We start from the raw sequence: 12,257 nt of genomic DNA on the forward strand, positions 1-12,257 counted from the left end.
AGGGCCCACAGTGCTTGGAGAAGTGAGGCAGATGACAAAACAGCACAAAAGACAGGAACTGGGCAAATGAGGAGAAAGCCCCAAGACGCCGGTTCTGGAACTAGAGACCTAGCGCACCGTGGACAGCAGTACAACGAGGATGGATATTTAACTACCTGACTGGCTACTAAACACTACGAAGAGAGTGAGAGCTAGGAAGTGAACAGAGAAAGGAAGCAGAATGAAAACAAACAAAAAACGCCTTAATGCAAAAGAGGGCCAGAAAGGAAAAAGAGCAGGTAAGAAACACACAAAACACGGAGTAGGAGGAGCTCCTGAGACAGGAGCGCAACAGCAGCTGCACTGAGTGTGAAGAGGGAGACAGTCTCAAAACGCAGATGGGATGAAAGGCTAGGCACAACCATCTCAGGGAGCACAGCGCCCGCTGGCAACACAGACATGTGGAAAGGCCACCGGCAGAAGATGGCATAAGACGCCACATAGCTAGTGAAGAAAGCAAACTTTGGGGACAAGCGCTACCCACAAGGGAGGCTTCAGGGCACACACAAACAGCACACACACCCAATGACACGGCCTTGGCATGTGCAAAGCACAATGGCAGAGAACCATGGGAAGGAACCAATCCACCAACAGTGGCGGACTTGCACATGCTCCACCCAGCAGACCCACGGGGACCCAGACCAGCCTGGGGGAAGGTGACGTGAGTCACGCCCCCACAGATGTCACCTCAAGACTCCAGCAGGACGCCACACACAGCATAAGCGGAAGGGGCACTCTCCTCCAAGACCACAAAATGTCACCAAATTGACCAAATGCTGAGTCTCAATCACATGCAAGGATTGAAATTATACAAATGATGTTTCTGATTACAGCAGAATTAAGCCAGAAATCAGTAACAAAAAGATAATTAGAAAGATCCCAACTGCTTTTAAATTATCCAGTATAATTCAAATTAGCATACTGGTCAAAACAGAAATCAGATTAAAACTAGAAAATATTCTGAGTTGACTAAGGAAAACCCAACATCAAGACTTAGGAGATCAAGACAGACCTGAAGGGCAATGTGTCTAGCCTTAAATGCGTCTATTCAAGAGCAAGATAAAAAATCAATGATGTCCCTATTCATCTTAAGAAGATGGAAAAATAGCAAATAAAGAGAAAAAATAAAGAGCAGTCACCAGTGAGCCAGAACGTGCAAGAATGCGTATCACATGACACCAGTCAGGTCCTTGAATGACAAGCTCCCTCCAGAGCGGAGGAGGACGCAGACCCCAAACTCAGCACATGTAACCACCTGATCAAAACCTCTTCGTGGCTATCACGAACATATCAAACATGACTGACAAATTCTGCACCCAGATCCGAAACGTGTGTCTCTATGTCTTGCAACACCTGCCAGTTCCAACTCCAGTTCTGGTTGCCGAGGCCAAAACCCAGCAAACAGCTTACTTGCTTCTCTCTTCCAGTACGAAGTTTAAACAGACTCTGTTGTTTGTACCCATCATCTGACCACCTCTTGAACCTTGGTCCAAGCTCATACTGCCCCTTGGCCGACATTCCTATTAGGCCTCCTAACTGGCCTCCTTGCCTCTGTTCATGCCCCTATTCTACCCAGTGTCGGGTTAGAAACCAGAATGTTCCCACTACAAAGCACATCACACACATTCTCCCTCCACTCCTGTAGAGCCCTCAACTGGCCCAGGAGGCGTCCTCCCTGTGTCTGTGCTGATAATGCCATGCCTCACCTCTGTCGCTGCCCATCGCCCTGCCTGGGTCTTTCTGCCCCATACTCCACCTGCTCCCCTCACCTCCCACAGCTCTCCAGGTGGCCCTGGAAGCACGACTCCAGCTTTTCAAATCCAGCCCCTGCCTTGCCAGGCTTTGCCCTGCCCTCTTCTGGGGACTGAATTTTCTCCACAGTAGCACCTGTCGCCATCATCTGACACATTCTGTTTTACTGCTTCCTTGCACTCTGACGTACACGCCATGAGGGCAGCCACGTCCCCAGTGTCTAGGACAAGCACGGTCCCTGGCACACACCTGGAAAGCACTCAGTGGAAAGAGTGACTGAACTGATGGAACAAAGGCAGTAAGCGGGTGGGAAGACCAGATGAAAGGGCCTGAGGCCTGCTGAACCCGCAGTGAGCAGAGCTCAGCCACTCAACTCATATGAGGCCCCCTCCCCACTTGGGTTGACAGCTGCGTAAACCCCCTGCTTACATTTGGAAAAACCGAATACGTTTAGAGGAAACCTCGCATGAGGGACAAGCAGAAAGCCAGAGCCGCTCATCATAAACAAGAGAGAGCCTTAGAAAAGTTACTCATCAGCCCCACACATCAGTGACTCCGAAGTCTCTGAGATTGCCGCCTACTGTTTCCTTGTTTAAAAGTGAGGTCGTCAAAAGCAAGAGACGTTAAAGACCTATCATGAGTAAATCAACACACTGACATAATCAGATGAATTTTTTAAAAATTTGAAAGGGCAAAAATTTCTCACTAGGTAATAGAGTATTTATGTTTTCAAGCCCCCCGCAGCACCTGTGCTCCAGCCCAGCGAACTGCATCGGGGAGACGGCGGACGCCCTCATGGCTATGGTGGAGAAGAGGCTCTGTGCAAGCCAGAGCGCCCATGACCCAGGGCCCGGCCAGGGCTCAGCAGGGACAGCAGCGGCAAGGCCGGAAGGGCGGGCTACGGGTTTTGTATGCTTGCACGTGGGACACAGGGGAGACAGAAGAAGCCACAGCACCAGTCCAAGCACCGTGGCAGCTGCCTGGACAGAGGTGGGAGTCCTTATGACACAGAACAAAATGAGGTCACTTGTGCACCAAGCTCAGCAGGACACTGGTGCAAACAAGGCATTGGCGGCAGGGAGGATCCAGCCCAGCCTCTAGACAGTACCATCCCGCCAAGCGTCGCACATGTGCACGCTGACAGCGGTCAGAAAGGAGACAAGCACACACACTATCTGTGGGTACTGCTGAGGGACGGCCTCACAGTTCCGTGTACTTCCCCGAGTTCCTACAATGAATCCAATCACTTCCAAAACAACCAGAAGAACTCCTGTTAAAGAAAATGCCAAGTATCTCCAGAAAGATAGCATGTAGTGGGATATACTTGTGGACACCCAGTCAGTGCTTGAGGCAACTTGTAAGCATCAGAGAATTACGGTAACGCAATAATATTTAAGGCTGAAACTAATCTAAATGCTGGCTGCTCAGCTTGGTGATCTAATCTAAGCACAATCCTTCCACACATTTGCCAGTAACAAGCCCCACCCACGGTTGGTGTAGAAATGGATCGTACCCTTAGCCTTCCACTGACGGCAGGACTCCCAGAGAAGTCTCTCCCTCATCTGCGGGCTTCTACTACACCACTTATATGTGCCCTCGAAGTTCACGGAATTCTGCCTGAAATGACTATCCACAAACAATTCAGAAAACAAGCAATTCACAAAAATGTATGGAAATCAGAGAAGACCAGTAACACAGTCAGAGCCTCCTGAGCTCCACCTCCCCTGACCCGGCTCCGCACCCCAACCCTGTGCTCTCTCCCGCCGCAGATGCACAGCTTCATTCCTTGTGGACACAGGTACCATAAGGAGTCAAGCAACACCCCAAGTGTGCGCTGTAGACAAGAGCTAGACAACAGACAGTGTGTCCCTATCAAGATAACACGCTGTGGCATGTGGCCCTGCAGAGAGAGGAGCTGCACCAGTGACAGGATGGGGAGGTGAAGAAGGGAGAATTACTTAAATGAAAAGGAAGCTCTTTCACTAAAACAAACAGGCAAAAAACAACAAAAACCTTTTCAGGGATGTGACCTTGGGGCCAGTCGCAGGGTTCATAGCAGACAGCTCACCTGGTTTCCAAATCTCACCTTTGTGAATTTCTGGAAGAGACGGTCACTCTGGTGAGCTCCAATCGTGACTTCTGGGAGGTAGATGGGAATGGTTGTATAATTCAGCACCTCCAGCTTATTCTGAACCCTACAAAATAAGATAAATAGAGACCACGCTAAACCATTCAAACACAACAAAATAAGCTGTAAGACTGATTTTTTAAAAAGTACATACATCCAAATAAATGCCATTCATTCCCAGACGGTCCTCTGGATGCAAAACTTTACCCCAAAGACCATGAGGTCTGTGTGAAGCTCTTTTTCTGAGGTGACCTTCAGAACCGGAGGGAGAGTCTCCAGAAAGCCTGAGCAGCCACAGAGGACCACCTTTCCAGAATGCATGAGGTTTGGGACACATAACAAAGGAGCTATGCTGTGCTTTAAACACAGGAATAGCATGGATAAAACACCACCTCCACGCCGCCCACTGCCCCAGGCACATGGTGAGCCCTCACTAAAACATGCAAAATTAATGAATCTTTTTTTTTCCCCCCAAAATGGGCAGAAGACATGAACAGACACTTCTTCAATGAAGACATACAAATGACTAACAGACACATGGAAAAAATGTTCATCATCACTAGCCATCAGGGAGATTCAAATCAAAACCACATTGAAGGGGCACCTAGGTGGTTCAGTGGGTTAAGCCTCTGCCCTCAGCTCAGGTCATGATCTCAGGGTCTTGGGATCGAGCCCCAAAAGGGCTCTCTGCTCAGCAGGGAGCCTGCTTCCCACCCCCACGCCCCCGCCTGCCTCTCTGCCTACTTGTGATCTCTGTCAAATAAATAAATAAAATCTTAAAAAAAAAAAAACAAAAAAAGAAGTTCAAAACCACATTGAGATACCACCTTACACCAGTTAGAATGGCCAAAATTAACAAGATAGGAAATAATAAGTGTTGGAGAGGATGTGGAGAAAGGGGAACCCTCTTACGCTGTTGGTGGGAATGCAAGTTGGTGCAGCCACTTTGGAAGACAGTGTGGAGATTCCTCAAGAAATTAAAAATAGAGCTTCCCTCTGACCCTGCAATTCCACTACTGGGTATTTACCCCAAAGATACAGATGTAGTGAAAAGAAGGGCCATCTGTACCCCAGTGTTCATAGCAGCAATGGCCACGGTCGCCAAACTGTGGAAGAACCAAGATGCCCTTCAGCGGACAAATGGATAAGGAAGATGTGGTCCATACACACTATGGAGTATTATGCCTCTATCAGAAAGGATGAATACCCAACTTTTGTATCAACACAACATGGACATGACTGGAGAAGATTATGCTGAGTGAAATAAGTCAAGCAGAGAGCCAATTATCATATGATTTCGCTTATTGGTGGAGCATAAGGAATAACATGGAGGACATGGGGAGATGGAGAGGAGAAGGGAGTTGGGGGAAATCGGAGGGGGAGACGAGGAACCATGTGAGACTATGGACTCTGAAAAACAATCTGAGGGTTCTGGAGGGGTAGGGGGTGGGAAGTTGGGTAAGCCTGGTGGTGGGCACGCATTACATGGAGCACTGGGTGTGGTGCATTAACAATGAATTCTGGAACATTGAAAAGAAATTTAAAAAGTAAAAATTTAAAATTAATTAATTAATTAATTAATTAAAAACAAAAAATCAAAAAAACCTCTCTAATGAATTGTGAGGGAAAGGCAGCAAGTAATGCAGTTCCTCCAGATTTACCCCACAGTGTCCTGCTGCCCGGCCCAAAAGGTTCCAGGAGCAGAAGGGCCACTGGGAAGTCAGGAGACTGGCCAGCCAGGCACACCCTCGCCTTGCTTCGCACCAACAAATACAAAGCATAGGATACGCTCCTTGTTTCACCATTTTATTTTGGCTGAAATCTGAAATATTTACACTGTGTTATAACTGCTTATTTTAAATCAAATTTAGTCTGAATATGACCGCTATACTTGAAGATGAAAAGCATTTTTGGGGCTTTTAGAAAGAAACATTTAAATAAAGTCTCCTCTCTTAAGGGCTCAAAACAAATCAAATAATTACTTTAAATGACCACTTTTCCCATTAATGAGTTACAAAGGCAAAAGAGGTTTCTGTTTATAATGGCCCAAATGGAAGTTCTTTGAATGCATCTGGCTTTCAGCTACTTTGTGATAAAGAGTGCAGACCCATGGTGGCCAAGGCCAGACCCCTGGCAGCCGGGGCAGACAGCCACGGTCAGAACGCCCCTATCTGAACCTGGGCCGGTGCTCCCCAGGCCCCTCCTGCCGAGGACCGCGGTGCCTTAAGAACATGTGGCAGGTGGGATGAGAGGAGAGCAGGAAGAGGCACATCCCGAGGGTCACTGGGACAAATGAGACTTCACTCATACACAGACTCATAATCTGGCAACAAATATCACCCCCCCAGGAAATGCGGCCCAGGGATATCTCTGTGGACGTCCACAGGCACACAGCCAGCTACCAAGAGCAGGGCTCACCTGTCAGCCCCCCTAATAAGCTGGGCTTACTAGGGCGCACCAAGAGCAGGGCTCCCTGTCAGCCCCCCAGTAAGCTGTTCACACAACAGACTTTTGCACGCAGGTGCAGAGAACGCATAAGTACACATCCCTTTATTGTTAACACAGAGAATTATTCTTTTTATAGAGATAATTTTTAAAGTGATCTCACAGTAAACCATTTCCACTAAAAATGAAAATTAGTGTTTTTAAATGTTAACAGATGTCACAGTGGAGTATGATTTGGTTTTCTCAGTAGTTTGAAAACCCTACAAAATTCTGGAAAATCCCTTAAGAACTTGTTGGCCCCGGAGCCAGTGGGCGACACACAGAGCAATAGCGCCCTCTATGCCTCGTCTGGCTGAAGTACAGTTTATATGCCCCCCTCCCCCCCGCCCCGCCACAATAGACGGTCTCTTTCAACAAATACGCTTCCAATTGTCTCCGAACATTAAAAAAATAATCTGCTGGGGCGCCTGGGTGGCTCAGTGGGTTAAAGCCTCTGCCTTTGGCTCAGGTCATGATCTCAGGGTCCTGGGATCGAGTCCCACGTCGGGCTCTCTGCTCAGCAGGGCGCCTGCTTCCTCCTCTCTCTGCCTGACTCTCTGCCTACTTGTGATCTGTCTCTGTCAAAGAAATAAAATAATAATAATAATAATAATCTGCTGCAACTGTCTACAACTTGTTTAAACTCGGCTAAACCACTGTCGCAACGTGTCACCATGAGCTCAAGCGGTGACTTCTGGGATGAGCCTATGGTGTTTTGTCCCCTATAAACGCCAAGAGTGGTGACCTTCCATCAACCCGATTACTCTAGATTGAAGATAAGTAAGGAACAGAGACGAAAGGGAAGCATTTTATGACCCAGGGAGCAAAACACAGAGAAAGAAAACATTCTGTTCACAAAGCACTTAAATCTAATTGAGGAGAATTCAAAAACTGGCTGAAAATAACATATCCTCTTAACATTGGAAGACAAAGTGCCCGAAGAAGAAGATGAACTGTAGCGGGGCTTGGTTCACAACACAGGGCAGTAGGCCCCATATTCTACAAGAGTGAGGTAGGAAAAGACAGAAAAAACACCTAGTAAATTATGTCTTATGGCTCACACTGGTTCCCAACTGACAGAATGTCTATCCTCGCTCCTAAAACATGTCCACAGTCCACCTGTCAGCTTGTCCTGAGCCGCAAAGTTCTGTTTGAACACCACACTGATACCAAACTCGTATCCCACCAACTGCGGCCCCAGGATTTCGTACTATAAGGACCTTGTCCCAGAGTCACAAGAAACAGAAGCCTCTAGGATGAAGCAAACAGGGTGAGCAGAGGGCAGCCCAGGCTCTGGGGAAGTAGGAGACAGGGGCCCAGAGCCCCGCACACATGAAGCCCTGCCTGGTGACCAGAGTCACCCACACAGGAATGAAATGGAGCAAGGCGGGCTCCAGCCAGTAAGTTAGGGAATACGCACGGGAACACAAAATGCTACCCAGGCTGACATGTACAGTTACCGTCTCTCAGCATAAGCGCACACATAATTACACACCAGCATACGTAACTGAGATGGAACAAAAATGCTCGAAACCAATAATTTGGTCAGGTTCTAGACGAAATGAGTGTAACTGGTAAATGGCATGTTTACAGTAATTATCTTAGAAAATTGGGCATAATTTTCATTTGAGTCCCCCAAATTAAGAAATGGCACTCACATGAAAATAAACACAATTACTGCTGCACGCGGTTATGAAATACCCGGGGCACAGGGGCAGAAGAGTGATGGACCTCGAGAAGGAGCGGAGAGACCATCTACAGCAAAATAAAACAGTGAATTGAGTGCTGTAATCCATAATCTTCAAGGGAAGTACTGAACCCTTCTCTGTGATCCGACAACAATGCAACTAAGCAACCACTAAAATCAGGATCTTAAGATTATCATTTTGGACACAGTCTGGAATCAAATGGACACACATTCCAGACTGTGTCTAGAACTCGAATCTGCTTCAGTGGAACAAGTCAGCAGGCCCTGGCCTTGGTGCGACAGCCCAGCACAAGGACAGCCACCTTCTCACACGCTCCCTCATGTCTGCGTCCAGCAGTCACTGGCATGAACAAGAGTCACGTACAAAGCCTGGTGAAGTGAAGAGAGGGTATTCGATGGGAAAAGACTGAAGACAGCCAGACTTAAGCTAGGATTTTTAGACAATTACTGGGCAGGCAGGGGAGGGAACAGATCCAGGAAGAGGGAGAACCAGATGATCAGGGCTCTGAATTACTTTGCAGAAACGAAATCTGGATTGATAACCAAACAAGGGTGAGCCACCGAAGGACCCAAAGTGAAAGGAAAACAGCGCCACTGTGACATTTTTATGAAAATTAGCCTGGTGTGCACTGCCTTGCACACAGGATGAGCAATAGGAAGAAATAATTAATGGCAGGATAAAGATCAAGAATGAGAGGACCAAACCTCAAAGACAACAAAAGTTAGGAAAGAAGACGAGAGGGAGAGAAAGCAGAGGGACAAACACACAGGCCTCAGAGTGTTACTCAGGATGTGCGGGTAAGAGGGCCGGCCGGGAAAGGAGGGTCCTAGCAGCATGACAGAAGAAGGAGGTGATAAGCCCACGAGGATCCAAGCCTGAGCTGCTGGGAGGAGCGGAGACAGCAAGGTTTGCACGCTGGGCCGCAGGCAGGTCACGGTGGCCCCTCCTCACCGAGCAGGTCGGCACTCCTGAGCCGCGGCTTCCCCAGCTGTAAGGTGAGGGGAGCCCTCACTGGGCAGGGGCACTGTGGTATCAGAAACATTTCTGGAATGCCTTCTGGACACAGTGCTGACACTGTAACCACGATTCATTTCAGGCTAATACCCGGAGCCTTCAGACCTAGAGGCAGACACTACACGGCTGCTGAAAGGGGCTCCAGCAAGGTGCACCATATATATCTCATTTAGGTCAGTTTACGGAAACATTTGCACAGAGCAGCATCTAGACAAAAAAAGTGAACCAGAGCTTTCAAAAACGGAGACTTCCAGTTTCAGGTGCAATAAGGAAAGAGCTTGAAAGTCATCACTCCTGTCCCTCCAACAAGAACACATCCTTGCAAATCAACTTCTGGTCCCGGAAGAAAAGCAGATGGAGGGAGGAAACGGGCACTCTGCTTGGAGGTCCCGGCCCCACCTGGGAGGTGACAGAGCTTGGGGACGTGGACTGTGACGAGCACACGGCGAGAAGTGCAACCGCTCTGCCAGGGGAGGGGAAGATGGAATTGAAAGGAGGCTCAGGTCCAACCAGACAAGGTGGGAGAAAGAAAACAAACAGCAAATGCAACAAACGAAAAACCTTCCCTGAGAGACACAGTGAATGTTAATACACATACATCAACGTTCCTTTTAAATGTAAACTGTCCACACATGGCAATTAAGACACAGAGACGGTCAGAAAAGAAGAAAACACGGGCCTTGAATCTGTGTGGCTCCAAGACACCCACGGTAAGCAGACTCGGGTCCAAAGGGAAGGGATGGAGGAAGACACCCACACGAATCAAGCCGGAACAGACGGCACCCATGCGGACGTGACACACTGCAGAACAGGAACATTAACAGGGAGGCAGCAGGGCGCTCCGTGGCAAGGAAGGGGTCAGTTCTCCATGAAGACACACGACAGCACCGCATCAAAGTACATGAGGTAACAACACAAGTCAGTGGAGACAGGGCCATGTGCTCCTACAGCTAAGACCTCGCCACCCCCCCTGCTCGTGGACCCCACGGGCCAGGAAGCACCCCAGGAAGAGGGGGGCGTGCACGAGAAGAACACCCCCGCCTGCGACAGAGCCTGGTCTCCTGACACTGCCAGAATGTTCCACTCAATGGCAGGAGGCGAGTTCTTCTCCCGCCCGACCAGGGCATGACTCTAGATGAAAGCACACCTGAGCACGTCAAGCCCCCGAGCCCAGGCAAACACGCAGATGGCAAGCACAGCTGCTTCTCAGATCATTAGCGCCCTTAAGCCGGAGGGACACCAACAGCACCTACAGATGGCACGTATGGAGAAGACCTGAAATCGAGCACCTAGGCTTCTGCAAAATAGTAATGATAAAAACTAGAACAGGAAGCAGACTGAAAAAGAAAAATATAGAAATTCAAGAAAACAAAAAGCTGTTTTTTAAAAAAGATCAGTAAATGTGAAGAAAAATTCACGAAGGACAAATAAACGGGCAATATAAACAAACTATTTGAAGCTCAGTGTTTATAAAATGTAAAGTAAAGCAAACACTTTTCTTTGGCATCAAAATCACAACTGTCTGTCTGCTTTTTGTTCGAACTTCATGGTCTCTATAGGACTTCGGGAAGACGGTCCAGCTGGCAGACCAGCATGTGTTTTCCCAAGAACAGTGCCCACGCAAGGAGAGCTGTACGGTGTGTTTGCACGCCCGCACCCAGTGTGCTCTGCTTCACTCCCAACATGGAGCAAACTCAGGTGCGACGTGCTGGAACCACAGGGGGCCAGATCCGACCCCAGAGTGAGCCAGTGGGACTCTGATCACTAGTCCACTGGCTTCCACCGCCGTTTCTATGCTCCCTGCCACCTCACCCACGTCACATCTCTCACCATCACACTCACTTGCTTTTGTACACTCTTCTCGCTGATCCTGCTGGGCTCCAGAGCTCTGCCCGCTCCCTGCGGACCCTCGGGCAGCTGCAGCAGCGGGAGGCCATCCCCCTTCCACCGGATGTTAGTGCCACCACCCTACCCTGCTGTCCATAGCACACTCCCGGCCCATTCTCCCCACTCCAACACCCAGACAACACTTTCTACCTTTCCTCCCTCCTCAGACCTTCAGCCCAACCATCCCCTCCATTGCCACCTGTGGCTGATGACCCACTTCCCATCACTACGAAGACAAAGCAACCATCAGGGAATGTCCACATGCCCAAGGCACAGCCCCACTCACCCAACCTCTGCCCACACCCCTCCGTCCTGTCAGAAGCACGGACTGCCACGGAACACTAGGCCACGTCTTCGGAGGCCACTCCAAGCCTTCCCCCAACCCCACAACTGTAGGATCTTTCCCATGTGCTATTTCTTCCATCTTAACCCTAAAACAAAAAAAAACCTGCTAAAATGACTAAAATTTTAGGTCCCACATTTAATAACAAAATCAATAGGTTCAACATGAGAAATTCCTGAAATCTATGGACTCTGATATGCTGACATTAGGGTGCGTCCAAGCGCAGAGAAATGAGCGTGTCAGTTATCATAAGGAACACCATGAGCTCGCCAACTCCCCAGCAAACAGGGAAGGTCTGGCCCTGGGCACCCGCTCGGGCAGAGCTTAGCCAATGGGCTGAGAGGCAGAGTGGTCACCAGGCAGGATGGACACTCTCCGTGGGCTCAACACTCACAACGATGCTCCCCAAAACTGACACAGCGCAGCCAATGTGTGTCCAGCGTGGCGGAACAGAGGCTGATGCTGAGCCTCCAGCACAGGCCGTTGCTGGAGACCAATAGGTAAGTCAGTGACACGGGGCCCCACCCTTCTTGGAGGGGGCAGCCACTACCCTCACAGGAAACTTCCATTTCCTGGGTTCAGATCTGCCCTCCTGCCCAAGACCTGTCTTCCAGAAGCCTAGCTCTCAGAAACAGAGCAGGCCCGAGACTGCGGTCTTCCTCAGCTGGCGTCTGAGGCCTCAGTGTCTAATAAATGCTGCCCTGAGGCGGGGGCACCACACACTGGGCACCAGGGTATAACATGATTTACGGGGAACACCTGCCTTCTTACTCAAGGTCAGAACTTGAGCAGCTGCTAAGACCAACGTGACCAGCACCCAATCAAAACCCTGGGCACCGAGTGGCTGATGGGCTCTGTGGCAGAAAGACTGCCTAAGCGCATGTTACTGCTTTTCTTGGGC

The 12,257-nt window shown here is 49.2% G+C and overlaps 1 protein-coding gene across 1 annotated transcript in view; it reads right to left on the reverse strand.

The window, feature by feature from the left end:
- The window catches only part of NDUFA10 (NADH:ubiquinone oxidoreductase subunit A10), a 51,121-nt gene that overhangs the window by 20,462 nt on the left and 18,402 nt on the right, over nucleotides 1-12,257 (reverse strand). The window contains exon 9 of the mRNA XM_032857652.1: nucleotides 3,878-3,986. Coding sequence (XP_032713543.1) covers nucleotides 3,878-3,986 — 109 coding nt within the window. The remainder of the gene's footprint in view (nucleotides 1-3,877; nucleotides 3,987-12,257) is intronic.

The sequence above is a fragment of the Lontra canadensis genome, unplaced genomic scaffold (genome assembly GCF_010015895.1).
Source record: "Lontra canadensis isolate GAN:19392208 unplaced genomic scaffold, GSC_riverotter_1.0 scaffold13, whole genome shotgun sequence".
In the NCBI taxonomy this organism is placed as follows: Eukaryota; Metazoa; Chordata; class Mammalia; order Carnivora; family Mustelidae; genus Lontra; species Lontra canadensis.